Source organism: Trypanosoma equiperdum (assembly GCF_001457755.1).
Source record: "Trypanosoma equiperdum strain OVI genome assembly, contig: ctg_641, whole genome shotgun sequence".
In the NCBI taxonomy this organism is placed as follows: domain Eukaryota; phylum Euglenozoa; class Kinetoplastea; order Trypanosomatida; family Trypanosomatidae; genus Trypanosoma; species Trypanosoma equiperdum.
The window spans coordinates 12,325-36,873 of NW_027124578.1; the positions used below are offsets into that span (position 1 = coordinate 12,325).

At 46.0% G+C, this 24,549-nt stretch overlaps 9 protein-coding genes and 1 pseudogene across 10 annotated transcripts; all 10 read right to left on the minus strand.

Annotated features, from left to right (window-relative positions):
* Positions 1-3,608: 3,608 nt before the first annotated feature.
* TEOVI_000301200 (endonuclease/exonuclease/phosphatase, putative) lies at positions 3,609-5,252 on the minus strand (the record flags this gene model as incomplete). Its single annotated transcript, XM_067225998.1, has 1 exon — positions 3,609-5,252. One exon carries the CDS (start codon positions 5,250-5,252, stop codon positions 3,609-3,611), a length of 1,644 nt encoding a protein of 547 aa, XP_067082099.1.
* Positions 5,253-6,101: 849 nt separating this feature from the next.
* On the minus strand, positions 6,102-6,914 carry TEOVI_000301300 (uncharacterized protein; the record flags this gene model as incomplete). The annotated part of the gene is made up of 1 exon (XM_067225999.1): positions 6,102-6,914. The coding sequence occupies one exon, from the start codon at positions 6,912-6,914 to the stop codon at positions 6,102-6,104; it is 813 nt and encodes a 270-aa protein (XP_067082100.1).
* A 1,042-nt stretch (positions 6,915-7,956) lies between these two features.
* On the minus strand, positions 7,957-10,473 carry TEOVI_000301400 (ribonucleoside-diphosphate reductase large chain; the record flags this gene model as incomplete). Its single annotated transcript, XM_067226000.1, has 1 exon — positions 7,957-10,473. The coding sequence occupies one exon, from the start codon at positions 10,471-10,473 to the stop codon at positions 7,957-7,959; it is 2,517 nt and encodes an 838-aa protein (XP_067082101.1).
* A 1,034-nt stretch (positions 10,474-11,507) lies between these two features.
* On the minus strand, positions 11,508-12,029 carry TEOVI_000301500 (uncharacterized protein; the record flags this gene model as incomplete). Its single annotated transcript, XM_067226001.1, has 1 exon — positions 11,508-12,029. The coding sequence occupies one exon, from the start codon at positions 12,027-12,029 to the stop codon at positions 11,508-11,510; it is 522 nt and encodes a 173-aa protein (XP_067082102.1).
* A 1,758-nt stretch (positions 12,030-13,787) lies between these two features.
* TEOVI_000301600 (DNA replication licensing factor MCM2, putative) lies at positions 13,788-16,634 on the minus strand (the record flags this gene model as incomplete). The annotated part of the gene is made up of 1 exon (XM_067226002.1): positions 13,788-16,634. One exon carries the CDS (start codon positions 16,632-16,634, stop codon positions 13,788-13,790), a length of 2,847 nt encoding a protein of 948 aa, XP_067082103.1.
* A 654-nt stretch (positions 16,635-17,288) lies between these two features.
* On the minus strand, positions 17,289-19,061 carry TEOVI_000301700 (uncharacterized protein; the record flags this gene model as incomplete). Its single annotated transcript, XM_067226003.1, has 1 exon — positions 17,289-19,061. One exon carries the CDS (start codon positions 19,059-19,061, stop codon positions 17,289-17,291), a length of 1,773 nt encoding a protein of 590 aa, XP_067082104.1.
* A 429-nt stretch (positions 19,062-19,490) lies between these two features.
* Positions 19,491-19,970, minus strand: TEOVI_000301800 (uncharacterized protein; the record flags this gene model as incomplete). Its single annotated transcript, XM_067226004.1, has 1 exon — positions 19,491-19,970. One exon carries the CDS (start codon positions 19,968-19,970, stop codon positions 19,491-19,493), a length of 480 nt encoding a protein of 159 aa, XP_067082105.1.
* Positions 19,971-21,129: 1,159 nt separating this feature from the next.
* TEOVI_000301900:pseudogene lies at positions 21,130-22,419 on the minus strand (annotated as a pseudogene). Its single transcript has one exon. A coding segment is annotated over exon 1 (1,290 nt).
* A 757-nt stretch (positions 22,420-23,176) lies between these two features.
* TEOVI_000302000 (mitochondrial RNA binding protein 16) lies at positions 23,177-23,602 on the minus strand (the record flags this gene model as incomplete). Its single annotated transcript, XM_067226005.1, has 1 exon — positions 23,177-23,602. The coding sequence occupies one exon, from the start codon at positions 23,600-23,602 to the stop codon at positions 23,177-23,179; it is 426 nt and encodes a 141-aa protein (XP_067082106.1).
* A 351-nt stretch (positions 23,603-23,953) lies between these two features.
* Positions 23,954-24,475, minus strand: TEOVI_000302100 (uncharacterized protein; the record flags this gene model as incomplete). Its single annotated transcript, XM_067226006.1, has 1 exon — positions 23,954-24,475. One exon carries the CDS (start codon positions 24,473-24,475, stop codon positions 23,954-23,956), a length of 522 nt encoding a protein of 173 aa, XP_067082107.1.
* Between the last annotated feature and the right edge of the window lie 74 nt (positions 24,476-24,549).

Genomic DNA, 24,549 nt, shown 5'->3' on the forward strand with positions numbered 1-24,549 from the left:
ATATATATATATTGCCTTATCCCGCCACTAAATAATAATCCATTAATCCACTAACCGACCCCGCATTAATGTCAAGACGATTTCTTCCCTCATTATTTTTCGTTCATTATTTTTTTTTAAATAATTTGCATATTCTTTCGTTTCTCTTCTTTTAAAAAAAAAAAAATACTTTAATCATCCCTTAAAATACGGACAGTCGCGCAAAGCGGATAATGACAGTAACAACAACAACTACTACTACGTAAACGCCAGTATAATTTGCTTTTCAACTTTTTTTTTTTTTACATCTGTACCGCAGTAATTGACACCAAAAAAAAAAAAGGTACACACGCAATAAAGTGGGGGGGGGGAGAAAAAAAAAAAAACAGAAAGTTGTCAAAACGGTAAAAAAAAAAAATGATGGGCGTCGCCCGCTCCTCCTCCTCCTCCTCCTCCTCTTCCACCTCCTTTTCACACACATCAGCAAATGTAAAGGCAACCGCAAATGGTAATTTTTCACACATATACACACAAAAAACAATAAATATTGTTGTTATTATTATTATTATTATTAGTTTTCTTTTCTTTAAAAAAAAAAACATTTGCCGCAACGTACATACAGGAAAACATATGTGCGGAAAAAAGTAAGGAGGAGGAAATGGTGGGACCAAAATAAAGAAAAAACAAAAAAAAGAGAACAACAACAACAACAATAATAATAATAATAACAGTGTTAATAGTAAGATATTATGAACTACATTAATAACGACAATAATAATAATAATAGTAATAATAATTTTAATAGTGACTTACAAGGGGGGAAAAAAAAACCACGGCGCGCACAGACACACAAACACATAAAAACATACACGTGTATGTGTGTATGCCTTCCCTGCTCTATTATTATTCTTTTTTTTTTGTAAAATAATTAATTATATATTTTGTTATCATTAATTTGTTTTCTTTTCTTTGTTTCAATATATTTATTTTTCATTCCCTTTTGTTTGTCCGTTTTGTCAAAAATGCGGGACCCGTATATTTACATCTTTTGTTCCCACACATTCTTTCTTTCCTTCTTTTATTTCTTTCCTTTTTTTTTTCCTGCCCCCCCCACCTCCCCTCAACTGTAATGTAACTCACATCACATCACACATTACATGCGCTCAAACTTCACCTGGTCAAAAAAAAAATGATGATAAAATGGGAGACAAACGTAAGAACAACAACAAGAAGAAATAAAGTGAAATAAAAAGAAAAGAAAACATCCCGTCAATTTTCCATTTTATTCAACTGCTTGTGCATTTGATCTTATTTCTTTTTCTTTTCTCCCTCTTTTTCTCTCTTGTCATTATTATTTCTTCACTTCCCCTCTCCATTCCTCCTTTTCTTTTCTTTTCTTTTTTTTTTTTTTTGGAGGGGGATGATTTGTTTTTCCCTCAACATATGAAGGCACATCGCCGTTAATTATATAATTGTACTCGTATTTGTATACGCTTGCATGCCTTTACTGCGGCGTCTCCCTCCCCTGCTCTCCTTTTCCTTTTCCATTTCCTTAAAAAAAAAAAAAAAGAAATTGTCGAGAAGAGGAACTCCGAAACAAAAAAAAGGGAGGGAAAAGACAAAATAAAGAAGATAAAAGCAAAGTAAAGTAAAGTAAAAAAAAAAAAAGTAAAGAAAAGAAAAGTAAAATAATGGAAGCGAGGGCGGAGGAAACCACTCAATGCAGATGAGCGTGTGAAATATGTGCAAAGGAAACCAAAACCAAAAAGGGGGAAAAAAAGGAAAGAATGGAGGCTGGTGTGCGACTAAAGATAAGATCATACAAAATTATGTCAAAATATGAAAACAAAAATTCCCTTTGTCGTTCTTTCTTTTTTCTTTTTTGTTTGATTTCACTCCAGTAGATATATATATATATATATTTTTTAATAATTTTCCTTCTACCATTACCACCATCCAAACCTTTCTCTTCACCCTCTTCCTTTTAACTTCTCTACATGAAACATACAGAAAATATATACATTTACCGTATATTCCATGCGCAACATGTGCATATTCCGAATCCGTACACTCGTATACATTTTTATTTTCATTTTTATTTTTATTTTTATTTTTTAAAAGGGAAAAGAAAAAACACAAACACAAACACTTTTTAAAGGCCATTTTCGCATTTCCCTCCACCTCCTGCGTCATGTCATATCAAACTGAAAGCGCAACCACACATTTTCAAACACGCAACTCGTGATTAATTGGCACGCAACCATTACGACTTTTTTTTTTCACAAAAAAAAAAAGAAAGAAAATATCAAAGAACGGGGAAAAGAAGAAGTCCCTTCCCTTCCCATCCCATTTCTCTCGATCTCTTTTTTTTTTGTTGTTTTTGCTTATTTGTTTGTTTCTTTTGTTTTCTTTTTTCTTCCCCTCTTTCCCTCTTCTTATTTTAATTTTTTTTTTTTAAAAAGAAAAAGAAAACAAAAGTTGATTCGTTTCCAATAAATGTCACCACAGCGTCGGTGGATGAGGAGGCACTAAAGTGACGTAAGTCGGAGGTGGTAGTGAAGATTAAAAACACGGGAAAAGCGAAAGGGAAAAAAAGAAAAAAAGAAAAGGGGAAGGGAAAAAAGAAAAAGAAAAAGAATTAATTCCGATGCCACGTCATTACCAAAAATAGGCGTTTTTTTTCTTTTATTTTTCTTTTTAATTTCCTCTTTTTTACTTCTTCAAAACCTTACAATCCGCAGGGGCGTGTTTTCGTCAAAGTAATAACGACTAAGCCTCCATCACTACGGCAAGCAATGAATTTAAAAAAAAAAAGAATCACAAAAATGAATAAAGAATTCAGCGCCTCACAACATAATTGTAGTAATGAAAAGTAATAATGGCTGATACACAACTTCCCAACTTCCTCCTCTCTCTCACATGTGGTCGTTCATACTTTTGAATTTTACAAATAAAGACGAGAAGAAAGCAAAAGGAAATCCAACAATAAAAAACAAAAAGGTAAAAAAGAAAGAAAGAGAAGAACCCCCCTTTTTTTTTTCCTGCTGTTTGACACTTATCTTTTCTTTTCTTTTTTTTCTTTTCTTTTCTTTTTTCTCCTCATGCCCCGCCATGTTATTCTTCTTTTTTTCCCCCCCCCCTCCTCCTCCTCCTCCTCCTCCTCCTCCTCCCATCCACATGGTAAGAACAAACACACATACAAAGACACAAACACAGAAGACAAAGGAAAAAAGAAAAAACAACAACATTATAAAAGGAGAGAAAACAGGTAGCGGTGGCAGTCATAACAGCAGCAGCATCAACATCAACATCAACATTAACAGCGACAAAGGTAAAACCATCCCACTAAAAGAATAGTTACTTAGAAAGAGAACAAAAGAAAATGACAAAACAGGACGAAGGCGTGCGCGCGTGTAGTTATCTTTTTTTTTAAAAAAAAAAAGAAAAAGGAAAAAAAGGAAAAGAAGAAAGCGGAACAGTCAGTGGGGAGCGGCCGAGCCTGCGGCGTATTAGTGAAGCAAAGGGTCAAAAAGCATTTTTTACCGGCAAAAAAAAAAAAGTTTCTTATCGGCCAAATCAATAATATCACAAACACATACCACAAAAAAAAAAAAAAGGTAACTGACACCTTAAGAGAGTAAGCACAGCGGAACTATAACGGCGCCCACGGGGCAATGATCACTCGGACAGTTTGGTGCTGGAAGATTTGTGCTTGATGACAGCCTTAACACATCTGTACAACCAAGATGCCTCTTGTCTATGAGAATGTGGTCATATACTTTACCTTTACCGCCATCTCCCGGATCCACAAATGATACACGCCGCGGATGGCGTTCCCTGTAAATTTCATAAACATCCGTTAGAGCCAATGAGTGCCCGGCTGCAGGGGCCGTGAAACCGCTACATGTACCACCACCTCCCGCTCCACAGGGCGATTCAACCATTGGGGTCCCTGATTTGCTATTTTCCACATCAACATCAGTGTCGCGTGAAATAGGACTAAAAGCACCAGTTTCCCTACCAGGTGTTCCGCACCATGCACCAACATTACTGCTTTCGGGGAGCGAGCCGTTCAAAGCATACGCGATCGGCGGCTCCCACGACTCGGAGTTAAAGTCACCACCGAGCACAACTGCTACGATTGGACACTCTCCATTTGAGTTTTCTATGTGACTCTCGTGTTCCCCCTTAACTTGTTCAATATAACTCATTACGCGGTGCAGCTGCCACAACTGGCACCGTGAGCCGCTCCAAAGGAGGTGAAGATTGCACACCACATATATTACATTTGGTTTGTTCAGATCACGCAAAACGGTTATAAGAGCTACATTGTGGGACATTCTCCGCAAACTCCGTCGTTCACTTTGTGTGAGGGTCTTATCAGCATTAGCTATTTCATTGAGTCGAATGGGAATAACTTCAAGTAACTCAAAGCGGTCCTTCAAGAAAAATGTAGCAACACCCTCCAAATCAGACCGCGGTGGCTCCACCGTTTTCTCAGCAGCGACATCATTAGAACGGCGGCTCTCCACAGTTCCTGAAGGGGAAGGCTTGGAAGACGAAGTGGTCACTTCTTGGAAAACTACGGCCTGAGCTCCGTCAGTTGAAGAATCAAAACTTGTATGGCGAGGTCGGCCCGACAAATCTGTGACCACTACATGGTTACCGATGAAGCCATGCTTTTCCCGCAAATTCTCGCCCAGTAAGCCGGGTTTCCCAAACACATCAACACTGATTTCTTGTAGCAAAATGATGTCAGGATCTGCCTGAAGTAACTCCTGTTCTGCAAATCCACAGCGGTAGTCCTCCGCGAGGGCAAACGGAGGGCAGCGCGGATAGCGCTGCATGGAGAGAAACCGCTGCGCTAAAATATTGTAACATACAAGCCTAACGACTCCGTTGTTTGACAATGCCTGTGATGAGACACCCAAATCTGTCTTGGACCATCCACGGAAGACGGTTCTATTGCTGTTACAATCCCCTTCAATGGCCTCTGGACAATCGTTCTGCAGTGTCTCGACACATAAACTGAGAAAACTCCCGCCGAGCAATTTTTCGCGTCGTTCCTGAAGTGTTGTCCGATGAGTCGGTGATGCTGTTGATACTCCCAACGAAGGGAAACCTTCTGCCACTTGGTCATCAGTTGGTTGGAATGATGCGAGTCCAGAAGAATTCGTGTCATTCCGTGTCATGGGTGGACTGGATTCATCCTTTCCGATATCGAGGAAATGATGCGGGATTGCAAGTGGGGAGTTAGGCATTGTTGTATACATGAATGAAATGCCCCACTAATAAGTCTTAAAATTACCTATCCTTCCCCCGTTCCCTATGCGTTCAACTTCTCTTCTTTTTTTCTCTCTCTTTTTTTTTCTTGATATATATATATATATATATATACTTGATTCCCGCTCTATCGGTTTCTTCTTTCCCTCTCGTGCCCCTTTTCGAAGCCCTTTCTCACGGGAAAAGATACAAAATATCTGTGTGTATCTATGTACGTGTACAGAAAGGTATTGCTTTCTTTCTGACCGAGCTGCGTATCGAGTGATATAAACCGTCGGGTGAGCGGGAGGGGGAAAAGTAAAAATGGGAGAAATAGAAATGGAAGCGCGAGCGGGAGAAAAGGGGAGTGAAGAAAAGAAGATGAGAGGACGAACTTTAAAATTAAAAAAAAAAAGAAACTACAGCAAATAACATGCACAGAAGAAAAAAACGCAACTGAAAGTGCCTACGTAAATTCGCAGGATAATATAATTTCACTTGGAAACGACCCGAACATGAGCCAAACTATATGTTCTCTACAGCGTGCTGTGCAACGTATATCTATAGATCCGGAACCGCAGAGCGGTGCAAACTTAGATGAGCAACAACGAGGAAACAGTCCCTCACATGTATGTCCACCGTAAGTGGAAACACCCGGCCTGCGCGAGCCCGAGACGCCTGTTGCGCGTTTCATACGCTATTTTTCAGGTAATCGCCCGAGTATATACGATAGGTAACGCCCCTATGGTTAAATGTACAGGATACTTCAAAGGGGGGAAGAAGGGAGAGACAAGTAACGAAATAACAAAAACAAAAACAAAAAGTAAAACGCGCGCGAATATTGTGTTCTGCGCAGAAAACTACCGGCTCCTGCCATATGAAGCATGGATGGTACCCTTCAAATTATCATATTCCTTCTCACGTGACTCTAGAAGTTGTCGAAGCTCCCGTAGCTTCTTCTCTGCATTAAGTTTCGCCCGTCCCTCCTTTGTGGAAGAGAGTTTGTCCTCACCTAGAAGTCCATAATTAAGTGCCTTTAGGTACTCGTGGCGCTTCTTTAGGCATTTTATGGACTCTTCTTGCTGTTCATATTCAGTCCTTAGCGCAGCGGCTTCCTTTTCAGGTACATTGAAGAGCACCTGCCTCTGTAGTGCGGCGCAGCGTTCATGAAGTTGAACATCTCGCTTTTCTACAGCCCTCCACTCCTCATTCAGCTCCTTCAGCCTGTCGCGCAGAGCATGTTGTTCATTGTATTGCTTACTACGAAGATCATCTCGGACGCGCTCATCTGCCTGTGCTTCAACTATGGCGGTGGTTAGGTTTGAGTGAGCGATGCCCAATGACTCTACCTCCATGTTGATTTGCCTTACTTCTTGCAACACTGCAACAGTTTGGTTGTGCAAATCAGCTACATCTGGGTGCCTCACCATGCTTCCGCCATTAGATCTAAGTTTTGCTAACTTCCTACGAAGCGCTGCATTTTCGCGAGTGAGCCGTCGCTTTTCTGCATCAGACTCACTTTCCCCGCTCTTACCATCTGCCCTACCGGCCTGTCGTGCGCGAAGCACATCTAACCGCACACGTTCCCTCTCCAACTGCTCTGTGTACGATTTCAACTCCCTCTCCAATCTCTCTACATCTCGCTTCACCAATCCCCCTCTAAGTGCCCGCATGGCACACTAGCGGCCAAGGGGACACTCACGGCAGTGACTCAATAACAATTACGTCACCGCACAAAGTGATTCGATTGAGGGGGGGGGACTGGGAAGAAAAAATAAACTAAAAAAAAAACGAAACACCCAAGCGTTACTGTTCACAGTTGTGTTTCACGTTCCGACTTATGGCACCCAAGCAACCATGAACAGTGATTTATTATTATTTTTTTGTATGTGTGATAGAGAGAAAAAGAAAAAAGGGGAGATTAGCGAAAGGAAGGCAAGAGTATATGGCAAACCATGCGGGGCGCACAGTGGAGAAGACAAAACGAGGCAAACAGAATGATATGCCCAATATTGTGCCCACACGAGGGCGAAGAAAAAGGGTGTAGCAACGGCTACCATGGAAATGGCAATAGAGCCATAAATTATCTATGTAAACTGAGAAATCGGAAGAATCCGTGTAAAAATTTAGACCTTGCAGAGAGCACAAATAGCGGAGAAATGCAGCCCAATCTATTGCTCATATTTTTTTTTATTTATATCTTGTATTTTAGCCATTCTCCAAGAACGCTGAATCCACCTATCCCCGTTATCCCAACGGACGCAGAAGGGGAAGACGACCTCGCAGAAAAAAAAACGAAAAAGAAAAGAGCACAAAGGTAAATGAATATTAGTTATCCCCGTCACCCGAGGTCCATCCCTTCACGGCATCTCCACACGCACGACACAAAAAAAAAAACACGGGTCTAAGGAATAACGTGTAGACGAAAAACCGGGTGAGTAGAAGAACGAAGAGAGGTAACAAGAATAAAAGTTGCAGAGTAATTCCTTTTTCCTTCATTTTCCGCGTATTAAAGTTCCTTCTTTTAAGAGGGAGGAAATATTTACGAAAAAAACAAAAACACAGTCAAGAGGGGAGATCGTACGTATAGATATATATGTACATACATACACATATATACGTACTCATGTAAAATTACCTGTTCATGTGTTTGGATCATCGTCTCCACTGGCTAAATTGGGGGCCCTCATCGAATAAAAGACGCTACAGAGGTATCTACGAACCACAATTCAGGCATCCCCCATCACCGTCTGTGTCTGGGGGTCCGTTGAGATTAGGAGCTCCAGCATTTGAATGGTTCGCCGTCGGCTTCTCCCCAGCCCGCTTCCTTTTTCCTCGGCCCACACTTCCGTGTACTTCCTCTTTACTTTGCTTATCCGGCTTCGGCAGTTCTTTCATTGCCTTGGGATCGAGTGTAAATTTGATGGCATCAGCGGCAGGTTGAGAGCGTAAGTAATACATACCGGTCTTAAGGCCTTTCTTCCACGAATAGAAATGCATAGAAGTGAGTTGACTGGAGGTGGGTGTTCCCAGAAAGAGATTTAGGCTCTGGCTCTGATCGATATACCTCCCCCGGTCGGCTGCCATGTCAATCAAATCCTTCTGTCGGATCTCCCATACGACCTTGTAAAGCTCTCTGATCCGTTCCGGTATCTCCTTGATGCCGCTAACAGAGCCATTTAATGCGATAATCTTTCTTCGCATATCATCGTTCCACAATTGAAGCCGAATGAGCTCCTTTACAAGGTGTTTGTTTACAACTGGAAACTCCCCGCTTAAGACCCGGCGCACGTAGATATTGGAAGTAAAGGGTTCGATGCACTCATTGTTACCAAGGATCTGCGACGTAGATGCCGTTGGCATGGGCGCAATTAACAGCGAGTTACGCATACCGACCTTGACCACACGCTCCTTGAGGCTATCCCAGTCCCAGAGTCCGCAGTGTGAATGCACAGAGTCCTCGTTCATACCTCTTATCCTACGCTCCTCATCCCACAGATCAAACTGCAGTTTCCCTTCCGAAGCAGGGCTTCCTTTAAACGTTTCATAGGGCCCGTCCTTTTCAGCCAATTCCGTACTTGCTTCCACAGCTGCAAAGTAAATGGTCTCGAAGATTTGTCTATTCAACTTCTTTGCCTCGGGGTGTGCGAATGGCAGGGAAAGCAGTGCAAACGCATCCGCCAGTCCCTGGACACCGATACCCACAGGGCGATGCCTCAAATTACTGTATCGGGCCTCACACACTGGATAGTGGTTGCGATCAATCACCCGGTTAAGATTTCTGGTCACAACCTTTGTCACCTCCTTCAATGCAACGTAGTCAAATGCGCCATCCTTCACAAAACGCGGAAGGGCAATAGAGGCTAGGTTGCATACGGCCACCTCGTCCCTCGAAGTGTACTCGACAATTTCCGTGCACAAATTTGAGCATTTAATCGTGCCGAGATTTTTCTGATTAGACTTGAAATTACATGCATCCTTGTAAAGCATAAAAGGAACCCCCGTTTCCACCTGAGACTCAAGGATAAGGAACCACAGTTCCTGGGCCTGAATAGTTCTTACGCCACGACCTTCCCTTTCATATCGCTCATATAAATCAGTAAACTCTTGGCCATAACAGTCACTCAAAAAGGGGGCCGTGTTGGGGTCCATAAGCGTCCAAGTCCCATGACTCTCAACTCGTTCCATAAACAGGTCAGGAATCCACAGACCGTAAAACAAGTCCCGCGCACGCTGATCCTCCTTGCCCGTATTTTTCTTCAGAAGGAGGAAACCAAAGATATCCGCGTGCCAGGGCTCCAAATAAATAGCAAAGGCGCCCTTGCGCTTGCCACCGCCCTGGTCAACATAGCGAGCAGTGTTATTCCACACACGAAGCATGGGGACCAGACCATTCGACGTACCATTTGTCCCGGCGATGTAGCTCCCCGCTGCGCGAATGTTGTGCATGTGGATCCCGATCCCACCAGCTGATTTGCTGATGATCGCACACTGTTTGAGTGTGTCGTAGATGCCATCAATACTGTCTTCACGCATAGCTACAAGAAAGCATGAACTCATTTGTGGGAATGGGGTCCCCGCATTGAATAACGTTGGAGTAGCGTGGGTAAAAAACCCTTGCGACATGTAGTCATATGTCTCCTTCACACGTTCCAAGTCCTCTCCATGGATACCGAGGGCAACACGCAGGAACATCTGTTGTGGACGCTCCACCACTTCCATAACTCCCCGCCCCTTATCGACACGAAGGAGGTAAGAACGCTCAAGTGTCTTGTACCCGAAATACTCAAAATCAAAATCCCGCTCGTAATTAATGATTTGCTGCAACGCCGCAGAGTGCTTATTTGCGATATCCCACAATTCTTCTGATATAAGGGGAGCATGCCGCTTCGTTGCCTGCGAAACATGTTCATGTAGCACCCTAAAAGAATCCAGTACACTTTCTGTCGTCGTCTTGTGCAAAGCTGTTACAGCCAACCGGCCAGCCAGCAGACCGTAATCGGGATGCTTTGTTACGCAATAAGCAGCAGTTTCAGCCAGCAGTTCATCCAACATTGAGGTGCTCATACCTTCCCGCACCCCCTCCCCCACTACACGAACAAGGTCATCAACATCAACATAATAAGAATCAATCCCGGACATAAGGTTGACGATGCGGCTGCGCACGACTTTTTCATCATACGGTTCCACAGACCCATCACGTTTGGTCACAAGCTTCACCGTTTCCAACATTATTTTAGGTACTGCAAACGAAAAATTTTTTAAAAAGCCGCTCTGCTTCCTATCTCTCTGTTGAAAACCAACGTGTTTAACTGCAAAATAATATTTATAATGATAATTATCATTATTATTGAGGCGTGAGGGAAAGAGAGGAGGGGAAGAAAGAAGAAAGGTTCAAACAGTACATCTCAAGCATATGAGGAGCAACCTCATGTCAGTCATTGCATTGGTCACAGACGTTGTTTCTCCTTCCCCCCTTTTTAACACACAAACATAAAAACTCGAACACGCGCGCCTCCTTCACATGTTTATCGCAACCACCTAACACCTTGTGTTTAACTGGAAACAGGAAAAGATAGATAAAAGGGGGAAAATGAAGTCACAAACAACAAAGACGTTAAAACACGGGTAAATGTACACAACTCGGCCGTCTCGCTACCGTGTGGAAGTCGAGAAACGCGTACAATCGCCATCACGCCAGGAGGGAACGAAATCTGCTTCATAGATGCGCACGTACGTGCAGTTGTAAATAAGGGAGGTGTTGCAAATAGCAGCAGAAAAAGGAGAAAAGGGAGGTAAGTAACCTCGGTGCATTGCTAAACATGGTGGGAGGCACATAAAATAAGACAAGCTAATCCCTTTTCGCCTGCCTCAAAGTCTGGTTCCTCATTTTTTTTTCCTTTCTTTCACTCTCCCGCCTCGCGATGTGCGAGGGACTGAATAGAAAAGAACCACTGGTACGCATTAAATTTTGTTTTGTTTTTTTTTTAAAGGAAAGGAAGAAGGGACGTCAAGTTCTTTTCAAGGAATCCCCACTGCCAGTTAACCGTTTCACTCCGTCCTCCTCCTCCTCCTCCCTCGCCTCTTTCCTTCGGCGCTCCTTTCGGTCATTAGCCCACACATGTGTACGCTCACACACCCCATATGGTACTTAACAGATGAAGAAACTAAGAGAAAGCGTACCCCTCACCACACAGACAAAAATACACTCCCTTTCCCCTTTCCTCCCTTCTTCCCTAAAAAGAAAAAGTGAGAAACATGGGACACTACCCGAGCCGCCTAATAAGGCACCAATTCAGCACAAACACCTGCACAGGCCTTCTTCCCAAGCACCGTAACATATAGATACCCTCCGGTAAAATCACTCGCACCTTTTCAACTTCCCCTTCCCTAACAGAAGCAATACTGAGCCACTTATTAGAAGGACTCCTCAACCCAAACAAGTCGGCCGCCATTATCTGCAGCGAAACCCTTCCATCACTTCCATCGTGTGATGAGGAACTGGAGGTCGTGGGTGACCGTGATGCAACACTTGTCAGTTGCATGCGTTTCTCCACTTCTAGCGTAAATATATTGCCCTGCCGAATTTCGAACGCATCACCCTTTTTCACAATTGACATAGTCTCCGTAAACCAATATTCACTATTCAAGCAGCGGGGAGGTGGTTTGACGAGGCGTACCGTATTTCTGTTTTGCATAAAGCTAATGCGCTTTCGTGGCGGTGATGAGACACCAGTGTTTCCCTGTGAAGACTTCTTAGCGCTAGACCTCTGCATAGACACCACCATTTTCTTCTCTTTTTCCCCCTCCTTCTTTGCTTTGCCTTGCGTGTATGTATGTATGTGTGTGTGTGTGTGTGTTATTATGTGCTGAACCGCGCTACCGTCGTTGTGATATTCCCGTGTGCCTGTGTGAATGGCCACTGCCCTCCCCTATAATTGCTGACTATATAGACCTTTTCCCCTTTTTTTACCCACCTCACTTTGTTACCTTTCGGTTGATAGGACCCCGCTCCCGTTGCCACTCGTTAAATGGTTATTATATTTTTCTTGGAATTGGCCCCTGGTGTATCCCCTTTGGCTTCCTCCCGCTCGACTGCCCTCGGTTACAAACAGTTTGGTTGATAACCGACATTCCACAAGTACGGCCACAAACCCGGACAAGAAAAAAAAACAGTTCAAAAAGCAGAGGAAATGAAGGAAAAGTAAAGGCAAACACGCCCACAAAGTGGCCTCTAAAAGCGCATGCACATGTGCAAATACAGAGATAGAGGAAGTGTAGACAAAACGAAGAAATACGATGCGCAACACCGGTCCTTCCCTTCTCGCTGCATCCAAAAAATTAACTGCTTCCACTTCTGTGCCATGCCCACCTGAGAAGGGTTTCCAACAAGCGAGTGGGAGCTCAATACAAGAGGATATGTCTCTTCCACCCCAATAGCACTACACAGTACAAAAATCAGTAGCACTGTTTTACACACGCAACGTACATGACGAAACAACAACTGTTACACAAGCCTGAACCCTCTGGCATAAATAGAAAAATATGGACCTTCCACTTGTGTGCGCGATCAAATCCGCGCCTGTTTTTTTTTGTTTCAGACGGTGGCAGCCAGTGGGCCCAACGGCATAGAAAATTCTCACCTAGTAGTCGACCCACCGTCATCAAATCTGTTGGAGGAAGTTAAACATTGCCAGAAATAGAATTCACCTGCGCCAACTTTCTTCCTCGACCCCACTGCACCCTCTACTGTTTGTTCAGTTGGAGGCACGCCACTTGTTAGAACTTGGACTTCTGCGGAACACATTGAGTCAACACCAACAACTTCCAGCGAATGCCTCCTCATGTATGTTTTCCCTTTTGTTTTAAACTGCGTGGACGTTGCCTGATTTGTTTGTTTGCTTGCTTGCTTTTCCCTTCCACATTGTTTAATATTATTTTCATCCCATTGACTAAGATAGTTGCTGCAGTGCTGCCACACCACCACGTGAGCGCAACGCCTTTTCCTTTTGAGTCCTTCAAAGGAACGAATGAAACACCACGGCACTCGAGGTGGTTTTGGTGACGCATGGAAAATGTCCCACCAACTTCTGTCTCACAAACTGAAGGCAGACAATGTTAACCAAATAGTGGAAGGACAATGCAACCAGATACGTGCAAAAAGATCAAAAAAACAAGGAACTGGGCCAAACGTGGGCATACGCACTCCATTAAAGTGAAAATCACAAAGAAAGTAAAACGCATGCAGGGCACGGTAAGAACTTTAAAAAAAAAACAGCAGAAAGTCACGGGGCACGACAGTTGCACAAATAACTGCTATAAACGACGAGTAACATCTACGTGCCGCCAAAACAAATACTCAAAAACTAAAACAGGTTATTGGCAGCCCCAAGCGAGGGACTCCTTAACCGAATTATCCCCTCCCATTCGATAAAGAACAAACGGAAGAAGGGAGACATGCAGGTATTTATTTTTTCTTTGTGCGGTCTATGGTGCGGACAGAACGGATAAGGAGTAACACATACCTGCAGATTATTCCTGCGGGGTTACACCAGGGAGTGCTCTATTTGAAGGGGTACACCGGTGCCGGGGTCACGTATTAAAGTATAATCTCTCTTGAACTCCTCGGAATCAAAAAAGGCATTTAGAGCCTCCTTTGATACATTCATTGTGCAATGCTCCAGCTGCATTACGTCAATACGCACGCGTGTCGGCTCCACGCCACCTGACATTTGCCGCTCGAACGCCCGAATAGCATGGACAGCAACCTTTATGTGATGCTGAATGAGAGGCAGAGGCTCCGTATCGGAATCGAAGTATTTACGAAACCTGTTCTCCATCGCACTCCGCAGACTGTACTTTTGAGTCTGAATAAAGCAGCGTAAAAATAGTGATATTGCGGCATTAACATCTTCGTCGCGAACGAAGTCACGAAGGTGCAACCGCGCATGAGCTTCGGAAAGGCGTATCACTGACTCCATATGCCTAACAGTGATCGCCACACCACCATGTTTCGACTCCTGTCGGAGTTCCGTGTAGAGCCGCGCAATTGTGTTTGCATCGATATTGGAAACACGGGGGTGACAGTGTGCCTTGGCATAAAGAATATACTTTCTCAGCAATTGCTGCGGCAGCGGTTTATCACTTGACGGATCTTCATCTTCATTCAGTGGCTCGTTGGCGAGAGAGTTACGTAGTTGCTGCAACTGCGCCTCTACCACCCGGCGTTCCTCTTCTGTGGATGCGTTCTCCAGCGCGTACCGTAAACTGGACAGTCGTTCCTGCAGTTCTCGCTCACTGCGCCGGCTCTCCTGTTGCGTTCGGGGATGGTTTCGAATGTGTGAATGACATATAAAAGTTGCTAACTTTTCGTCCAACTCCAAGTTAACCTCGTCACGCACAACAAAGAGGAGATCGAAACGCGAAAGAATTGGTGTTGTAAGATTGACGTTAGAGTCAAACGATATGGAGGGGTCGTACCGCCCCCCTATAGGATTGGCCGCAGCGACTATGCTACACCGTGCTGAAAGCGTAGTGACAATACCACCACGAGCAACGGATATGGTCTGCTGCTCCATCGCTTCATGAATTGAAGTACGGTCTTGATCAGACATTTTGTCAAATTCGTCAATAAGGCAGCTGCCCCGGTCTGCAATAACAAGCGCGCCACCCTCCAACACAAAATCCCCCGTAACACCATCCCTATGCACGGAAGCCGTAAGCCCAACGGCTGTGGAGCCTCGACCCGTTGTGAAGACTGCGCGATTTGCCGTCTTCTCCACAAATTTGAGGAACTGAGATTTGGCACAGCCGGGATCACCAACAAGCAACACGTTAATGTCCCCTCGAATACGATGTGATTGATCGCCACCCACGTCTTTTGGCACACCACCGAGCATCCCCAAGAGAAGACCAAGTTTGATGTCTTCACGTCCGTGGATGCTCGGAGCAATTGAGCGTAACAACTTCCGCTTGATACGCGGGTGCTTAGCCAGGTCCATTATTCGGACCCGCTCATCGTCAGGCAAGCGAAAACTATCGACCTCAGCGGTGCGACGCACCACGTTATTCGCGTGTAGCAAAGTTGTGAATACGGGAAAGCCCTGACGACTGTTTAGAAGCGGGTCGAAATTGTTGCGGTAGATTCCTGTGACGTCCACCTCCTCTCCAGGGTTCGCGCGGTCAATCAAGTCGTTCGTAAGAATGACCTCCAGGCTCCGTGGAAGCCGACCAGGAGGTACCTTCCCGGGTGATTCCTGCAGTACAATCGTCTGATGGTTGCGATACTCTGTGAGGGTCATGTTTACACGAAAGGGGCCCTTACTGTGGCAACTAGGACACAAACTGACGCGTTGCTCCTTATCTCCCCGCTGGTATATGGGACCGATAATGTAGCTGCAACGCACACAGTCGTACCTAACCGCCTGCATCTGGGGGTAAACGGGGGAACGCCGGATGACCACTCCCTCAACGCGCACAAGGACATTCATGTGTATCTGACGAAAGTCACGAATTGGGTCACACAACGGTAGGTCACATATTCGGACCAGAATGTGTTTATGGACTTTTCTGTAATGTGGAAACAGTTTAAAAGCAAAGTAGTTTGCTGCATCCTCCAGGAGTTCAATCATCACGTCGGGAACATCGACAAGCCACAGCGCCAACACAGAATCGTAGACGCGACTCAAATGGCTGTAGCTTAGCTGGAAGCTCTGCTCATTCTCACGAGCCATCAGATGCACCTTCTGTTCATAGACACAGACGCCATTTTCCACATAGTTTAGGTAAAAGTTGTAGATACGGTTCTTCACAACGTGTCGAGGAAGTTCCTGAGAGAGCCACTCCACCAGGTCACACTGAGGTTGCCGCCAGTCAAAATCCATGGGGCCCAGCTCCCCGCGAACGTACACACCATCGTCATTGCCAGCGGTAGTGGTAACATCCTCATCCTCCTCATCGCCACCGGCACCTCTCCCTCCCACGCTTCCCTCCGCTGTAAAACCACTTCCGTCGCTACCAGTGCTAGGAATAGAATCCTTATCTACATCACTGAAGACACCCTCCTCCAATTGTCTTCGCTCCTCACGCAACCGCTGTTCCATTTCATTTCTTCTGTCGAGCAACGCATCAACAGCCAACCGGCCGGAGTCTGATATGACAGAAATATCGCTATTGTCGTCAATCCAGTCGTCGTCCTCTACATCATCTTCAAGGACTTCGCTCTCCTCATCAGGGTGAAGATAATCGCGCTCGTAGTTGTCACCGAAGAGGTCCTCGCCTAGTTCTTCCTCGTCTCGTTCACTATCATCATCTTCTTCGCGCCCCCCGACGTCGTCAGCGCCTTGATGACGTGACGTGTCACCCTCCCGCCTGCGCTTGCGGTGAGGAGGCATAGAAACGCTTACGCAAAGAGCAGAGCCCCTGGAGCCGCTATAACTTCAGCTAGCTTTTGAAATGCTTTACGAAAAGAAAGATGTAAAGAAAAAATGAGGAAGGAATGGTAACCACATCCATTCCTTAACAGTCCTTCTGGGCACCGTGCCTCATACCAGTAATATCACTTTTCCTTTTTCTTGAGTGGGAGGGGTGTCCTTCACTGATGTCAAAATCCGTCAAAAGTCACAGCGTATTGGTCACACGTCCACTAAAGTGAAACTTCTCGTGCTCAATAGATCCATACATCTCCTTACAGATGCCGACCCGGAGGCACCGAGCACAAGGGCTTGAAGTTGTTTAAAGAAGCATAAAAACACAGGACAAAAATGAGAAATAAAAAAAATATCTGTGAAAACCATTGTAAAAATAACACTCAAAAAAAAAAGTGGTGCTACCACATATTTCCTCTCCATGTGAAAGGAGGTGAGCAAGCCCCGTTAAACATGGGCATTGGTGAAAGAAAATAGCATCCACAAAGCACACAAAAGTCAACAGCAACGGCCACAATAGCACAATAAATGCTCTGTGGTCTCGCCCAGTGCTTGTGTCTTTGATAATATTATTCAAAAGTATTGGCGGATTGTTTCGGCCCTGCGGCAGGCCTCCACCATCTAAACACCAATGTCACAGGCAGTAACCCTGTCACTGCGCAGCGTTGTGAAGAACCAATCGGCATTTTCAACCTCCTCAATATTTACAAACAGCCCTCCGCCGAAAACGACGCCCTTTTCATCCTCGAAGGGGCACCCTCTTAAGTAACCCTTGCATCGTCTACGTGACCTCACTGTGGCCCCGTGCTGAGCCACCAGCTCTTGCGGAACCCACAGAGCGGAAGTATAACGACGCTCCCAAGCACGCAGTGCGAGGAGACTTTTCAGGGTACCGCTGTATGGTTTATTCAAAATATCATGAGGTATGTAACTTGGCCACCATTTCAAGGCTTCAGCAGGAACCTTCACATCCGACATGTTGTAGATGACAAACGGGCGGCCGGAGGCACTGTACATGTGTTCCACGCGGAAAGCGTCCGGTGACAGCGTCCATCGGTCGCTTAAATAGTCTAGAAATGTTGCTGGTATCCACATCCGTGAAAGGGTCTTTTTCGCGCACTGGGCTCGTACACACTCCCAAGCGCACGAAATTCCAAAAACAGGAGCCTGGTTAAGAAACATTGTTGGGGTCTTCATTATCATCTCTTCGAGGTGCAGTGGGTCTTCAAACTGCTCTACGTTGAAGAAGCAACTGCTGCTCTGCATACCACAATGAGTGTCATGAATTCCTGGTGCGACGAACGTTATGCCCTGTTCCCGTGGCTTCAAGCGGACGACACCACCAACTTCATCCGTGTGGAGTACAAAGTAGGGATTGGCGTACCCCCTTAGAAGCGCAAAGCGCTGAAGGGCCTTCTGAAACTCGCGATTGGTGCAGTGGACGGTAGCCATGCGGGACAGACTGAACAGCACGGGAAGGGAAAGTTTTGCTACCTCTTCCGCTAAACAGCGGTGCCTGACAGTACTTACTGGCTCTCTAGCAAGGGAGGAAAGGAACGGAAAACCACTGACCTTCATTTGGCCAATCGTTACGCCACCAACTGCCAAATCAATTTCCTTTTTCGTCGGAAACACATCGGCGTTCTCAAACTGGTCGGCGCAGAAGTACTCCACGGCGTGCGCACCTCCCTTTCCGGAAAAGTACGACGTAAGTATGGGAGGATAGTCCCTCATTCCCTCCCTTGAAACATTTACGCCAAATGAAGCGCCTTCTGCCATGGTAACCCATGTGCGAGAAACATAACCGCAGCGCAGGGCCTTTCGACGCATAAGTATAGAGATAGGACGGGGAAACGGTTGATTTGTGAGGGAATGGGGTTCATAAAGAACACAATCGCTTGGGTTGTAGCGCCCCTGGAAGGGTGTTTGCTCCGCGTTGATTAAGCGCCTGCTGCTGCAGCCCTCACCCACCCAGTAGGGGCTCCTAAAACAAGCTTTCCCGGCTATCAACTTCAACGCTTTAACACGAGATTCCCCAAAGGGAGCTCCAACGGATGACAGAGGGAAGGATCCGTGTAGTCCCGCAGCGATGTTGCCCTTGTAGTCTTCGAAGAACTCCACATCCGTCGTGTGAGCGGCGTTAACCAGTATACGATCGTGGCCAAGAGCTGCAAGGTCAGTAACAGCACATCCCGGTATTAACAAAACGTCGCACAAAATAGCGTTCGGAAGCAGTGTGATTCCTTCTTTCAGGCCTTTCACCAGCCTTTTGGGAACCCAAACATTACTCTCCAGTTTGTATCGACTAGCGAATACGATGAGGCCGCGACAAATCTCCTCAGGAAAAAATGCACCGGTGAAAAGGTGAGGTGTTTTCCACCTCCATTTGGTCATGACCCTTCAAACTACACCGCTGCCAACAGGGAATACGAAAAAAAAAAAAAGTGAGCAACAACCCGCAACTTGTGTTCGATCCTTACCACACTTCTAGCATGTTGTGGGGAAATAGAGACAGCATTTACCTTTTAAAAAAAAAGATAGAAAAATGCGGCACAGATGAGATGTCATCCAGTACAGAGGAATAGTGAAGGCAGGTGGAAGGCAGCGTGAGATAAAATCAATATCGCGCAACGGATAGTGCCTGATCCCTACCTTTAACAACGTAGCGTTGCTTCGGCATTGTTTCCCGAGAACAAAAGTGTACATCGCACTTTGTAGGCCCAACTCCAGCGGCCTGCAAGGGAGAACCGATGCTTTTCTCACACCTTCACCCGTACCTGTGGTAGTTTTGCGTTGCAAGGAAAAGTCAACCCTGCGAGCGAATCAATCACTGATGCTAAAGGTGGCCCTAAATTCCCTCATCCGGGCTTCGAGGTATTCAGTCAACTCCTTCCCGCTTGCCACGAGTTCTTCAGCAATCTGTTCCCGCTCCAGCGCGTACCTCTTCACTGAACGACTGTGTTTCCTGAATTCCTCATGTAGATTCGCCACAGCCGGGTCAACCAGCAGAACAGAAGAGTCAGGGCTTTGCCCAACATTATACGGCGTCGCAGTAAAAGCATTTTTACAGAGCGGTGGGCGTCCCCGCTTCTTGCGATCGGGCTGCAGGGTCCCATTCCCCTGGTTATCCACCAAATTACCGTCTGAATCCGTGCCTGATAACTGGACTGCTATTTCGTGAAGACGGTCGAAGCCCTCTTCTATCTTACAATCCAAAACCCTCAATCGTCTCAGGTACCGCCACGCATCCGAACGAGTGTGCTCCGTGCTCGCAACAAACAATTCGAGTTGGTTTAGTTCCATATATATATATATATTTATTTATTTATTTCGTGAGTGAGTGAGAAAACGCCGGAGTGTAACAACGCTTATCGGTGTGATGATTGTGCTCGTGACAATACACTTAGTTTAATCCAGCAAAGCGCAATCTGGGTAAAATCCGTCCCACCCGCCCGCATACGCGGCCGCCGCCCAGTGGGGAACTTGTGGGTCCGAAACCTCTTCGTTTCCTTGTCGTTGTTGGATGTAATTGATGTGGTGCATAGTGAAATTGCAAAAGGGGAAGGAATGGCAAAGCAGTTGGTTATGTAACTGAAGTGAACACATGTGGTATAAACGACATGTACAAGCGAGCCCACAGTCTCTCGATGAGCCCACTTAGGGATAATTGGAAACATTCCAGATGCCCAACTCCTCTGTGGAACAACACTCGAGTAACAAAAGGGAAGAGAAACTGATGGATTCCTCAGACAAACAACGCGAAAGGAAGTAACAACAACACAGTGCGGTAATGATAATGGTTGAGTAAAAGCAGCTTAAAAATCGGGCGCCTCACAGGTGCCTCACGCACGCGAAACATCGTATTATACCAAAGGATTTGCAATAACCCCCCCCCATAAAACCAGTGTCGCCTTAACATGCTGGGGGTAACGGAACACTGTGTTTGTACAACCGGGCCCCCTCTCACTACCGCCTATCCATTAAATGGCATTTTTAATTCTATTGAACTACGACGTATGCTTTCCACATTTCTGCTTTACTCTTTTTTTAAATACCCGCCCCCTCAATTGTTTATTAGTAGTGTAGACATGCCCCCCCCCCTCCCTTCCTGGTCCCGAACGGCCGAATTAACCCTTTCCCTCAATAGTAAACACCACCCCCTTCACCCGCATAACATGTAAGGCCCCCTCACCGAAAGCACCGATCGTCAGATTTGTTATTTAAAATATTTAAAAGCCCTTCTTCACATCATTCCCCGAGACCCCCCTCCACAAAGAGTAAAGATGCCAACACACACACACACACAGGGCCATGCAGAAGGTAAGAAAAAAGGGGGAGAAGTGTGTCCATATGGACGGACCATCGACCGCGTGTTCTGCTGCCAACGTAGCGAAGGGACAAGAAGAGAGCAAGGAGTGTGATCAGTCGAAAACGTATTTACTCTCGACAAACACGACGACGTTCAGCTGGATCTCCCGTCCCACTGCCATTGTGGCGAAGGGAGTCGTTCACTCCTTAACTTGTACACGCCAATGGTATCATTTCCAGCGTATACAAGCCCCATATCTTGCGGGCTCCAGCGACGCACCTCTCTGCGAACGGTGTAGTCCTTCACAAGTTTATAGTGAGTGTAGAGGAGTTCGTGAAAACGCCAGTCACCTGTCGAAGCTACATCACCAATGTAAATGACGACCTTGCCACCTGCTTGTGTGAAGTACTCCAAAGCTTCGAACGCCATGGAGCTCTGCTCCTCCTTGGGAGAGCCGAATGGGGGCCAAGAGAGTAGTAGCACACTTGTAGGACACTGCAATGAGAGCAGAGCAACGGGTCCCCCGAGCGACACACACACACTGTAAGGACAATTCAGTGCAACCTCGTCAAAGGCGTATATGGGAAGCTTTTTCTTGGGGTAAAAGCACGCATGCACACCCTCAAACGAAGAGATGCCCAAAGCAGGATCTGGATCCCTTGGCGCCGCCGGTACGCCATTGGCAACACGGTTAAAAATGTGTTCCACGTACCCAACGCCACTTCCCACACTCACAATACAACTCATCTCAGGAAGAGCCCTGTACGCAGCATCCAATGCATCCTTCACGTGTTTGGGAGATACGAGACTCCAAGCGAATGCCGTTGATGCAATACGGTGTGCCTCGTACGTCAGTGGCACCTTCAAAATGTCCGGCAGTTCCCTACGACACCGATCAATTTCATCTTTAAAGATTTGGTAATCATCACCAGAGGCGTCAAAGATGGCATCGACCAAGTACGCTATGTGTGGAAAGTAACACATAAGAGAACATCGGGGGCAATTACGATAGTAATACATCTCTCCTACCCTTCCCTGCGTGTTTTCATCTATGCCATCGAACCCGCAAACGTCGCAACTCCAGAGTTCTTCTTCCTCCTGCAACCGTGCCTTCTCCCGCAGACGCTCTAACTCCTCACGACTTGTTCCTTTTCGCTCCACTAATGGCGTTTTTTCTCCACTGTGAGGCAGAAAACAAATGCGGCCAAACGGACAGAAACCGTATTCCTCGAACACCGGGCACACGACGAGCCGCTCCGGGGGTGGGGCCAGTTGTGGAACCTCTGGTGGAAGTCCCCCCGTTTCAGCGTAGAAAGGGGATGGTCGGGCTAACATTACGTGTTTTGATGCCCTCCGCTGGTTTGCATATACCGAAGCAGTGTGGCAGGTGAGCTTACACATAGAACACGAACACAAAGCACCCTCTACGCTGTGCATTGACATATCCCTCTAAGAATGCAGGTAAAAAGACTAAGTGAGGGGGAAAGAGAGGAGGATACACAAAATCAAGCTGAGTTCACACCGCAGCCGGTACAATCCCGGCACGCTTGGTAAAGAAAAAAAGAGCGTAGGGAAGAGGCTCAGTGGAGACACGTTATATATAGCATTAAGACACGCTCAAAAAAAGACGACCTGCACCCTAAACACCTCAACAGTGGAAGGAACGCACGTAACATTACTATTCATCACTCCTTTCCTTAGACCCTCTAGCCCATGAGAAAGATTGTGCAGGGAAGAGTTTTACTAAGGTTGAACTTATTCTCTCGTCCTTTCCCACCTATATACCCTCATTAACATGTGTGTGAGAACTTGGCAAAAGTGCCCTGGCTTAGTTTCAGTGAAACACAGATGTATCGGTGGAACGCTGACAAATGACGGACTTCGTACTGAGCAATATTCTCACGCCCCCGGGCCTGTTCGTTACTTTTTCTTATGTCTTTACGATGCTCTTCTAGCCCATCAACAGCGACTTGACCAGTATTGGTTGAACCCCTTGTACCAGTTAAATGTGCATTCGTTCCCCTTTGTCTACCTTTATATTGTTCACTTCAATACAAAAATCATCTTCTCGTTCTCCTTTAAAGCGAATAAGAACTTTTTCCCCCTCCGCTTAACCACTGGCAAAAACTGCAGAAAAACCAAGAGCACTTGCCGCCAACCACCCACACCGAACATCGACGACCGCAGCTCACTTTAGCATCTAAAAGTCATCGCTGAAGCTCTGGTGCTGGCCACCTTGTTGGTTATCATTACGTCCCCTGCCTGAGTTACGATCACCACCAAAATCCCTTCCCCCTCGGCCGCCACCGAAGCCGCGACCGCGTCCTGCTCCCTCTGGTGGCCTCGGCCCTGACGGAAGCTTGGCTCCTCCAGGAGAAGTAACATTCTCGGCACGCGTGCGGCCATCCTGCGAAGCAACCTCGAACTCAACTTCCTGTCCGACAGTTAGTGCACGAAAGCCCCCCGTTTCCGTTTGAAGAGCTGAGAAATGCACAAAGTGTTGCTTCTTGTCTGCGTCGTCTTCAATGAAACCAAAACCACGTCCAGACATCCACGATATCACCTTACCCTTGTTGAGAAAGAGGGTGCATGGAGCCATGCGCTTAACTATGGAAGCGCGAATCATCTGTAAGGTGTTACTTAATAGTTCTTACGTGTGCGTGTATGTGGGTGATGGTGACCTATCGGTCTTCTCTTTTCCTACTAACTTGGAAGGATGAAACGATCCACGTGGACAAACTGACGTACCCTAAGGAGAAATAGCATTGAAAGACAGAAGGAGAAGTGGTACATTAGGAATAAGCCGTCAAACCAACACGTGGGCTCATGAAAGAGGTAGAGAAGACACTTTGGTCGACATTACACACTGAGAAACAACTCATTAAAAATAACAAAAACGTAGCGCGCCTCGCATAATCATGCTCAAGCGGCCGTGAGTGTGAGCACGAGTTTTTGTGACCATAAGGATCCTCTTCCATCAAAAATCAACTGGGACCCCACTGAAAGGGTCCGGAAAACTGTCGTCGATAACATGCAGTCTGTCTTGGATTCCTTGGTAAAGGTACTTTTGCAAACGCTCTTGCTCTCCCCTGTACTTCAACCACTTTGATCTGCTCATGCATCGGTGAGAAGTGTCAGAGCACAAGCTACTGCGCACTCTGATTTGTTGGGCCCAGATTTCGGGCCCGAAACTAAGTGGTGTATCCGAACGGTTGAACTTCTCACGTTGCAGCGTGAAGAAAACCACTTCCCCCAATAAAACCACCGGCACCCATTCACTCTTGGAATTCACCGCAGTGGATAACCGGACCCTCCGATTTCCATCCAACGCAACGATGTCATCAACAGAAAAGAAAATCGCATCCGTTGGTTCAAGGGTGGTTACAGTGTCACCTACACGACGGATAACACGTGCAGACGAAAGGTTGTGCTTGATTACACCGAGTCCCTTGTCAGCGCTAAATTTGGTTATTATCCCTTCAACTACGGCACCCTTCATGTGCAAGCAGGAGAAAAACTCTGCACACATCAGATGGAATTTTTTTATTGGTCGGAAGAAGGAAATGTAAATCC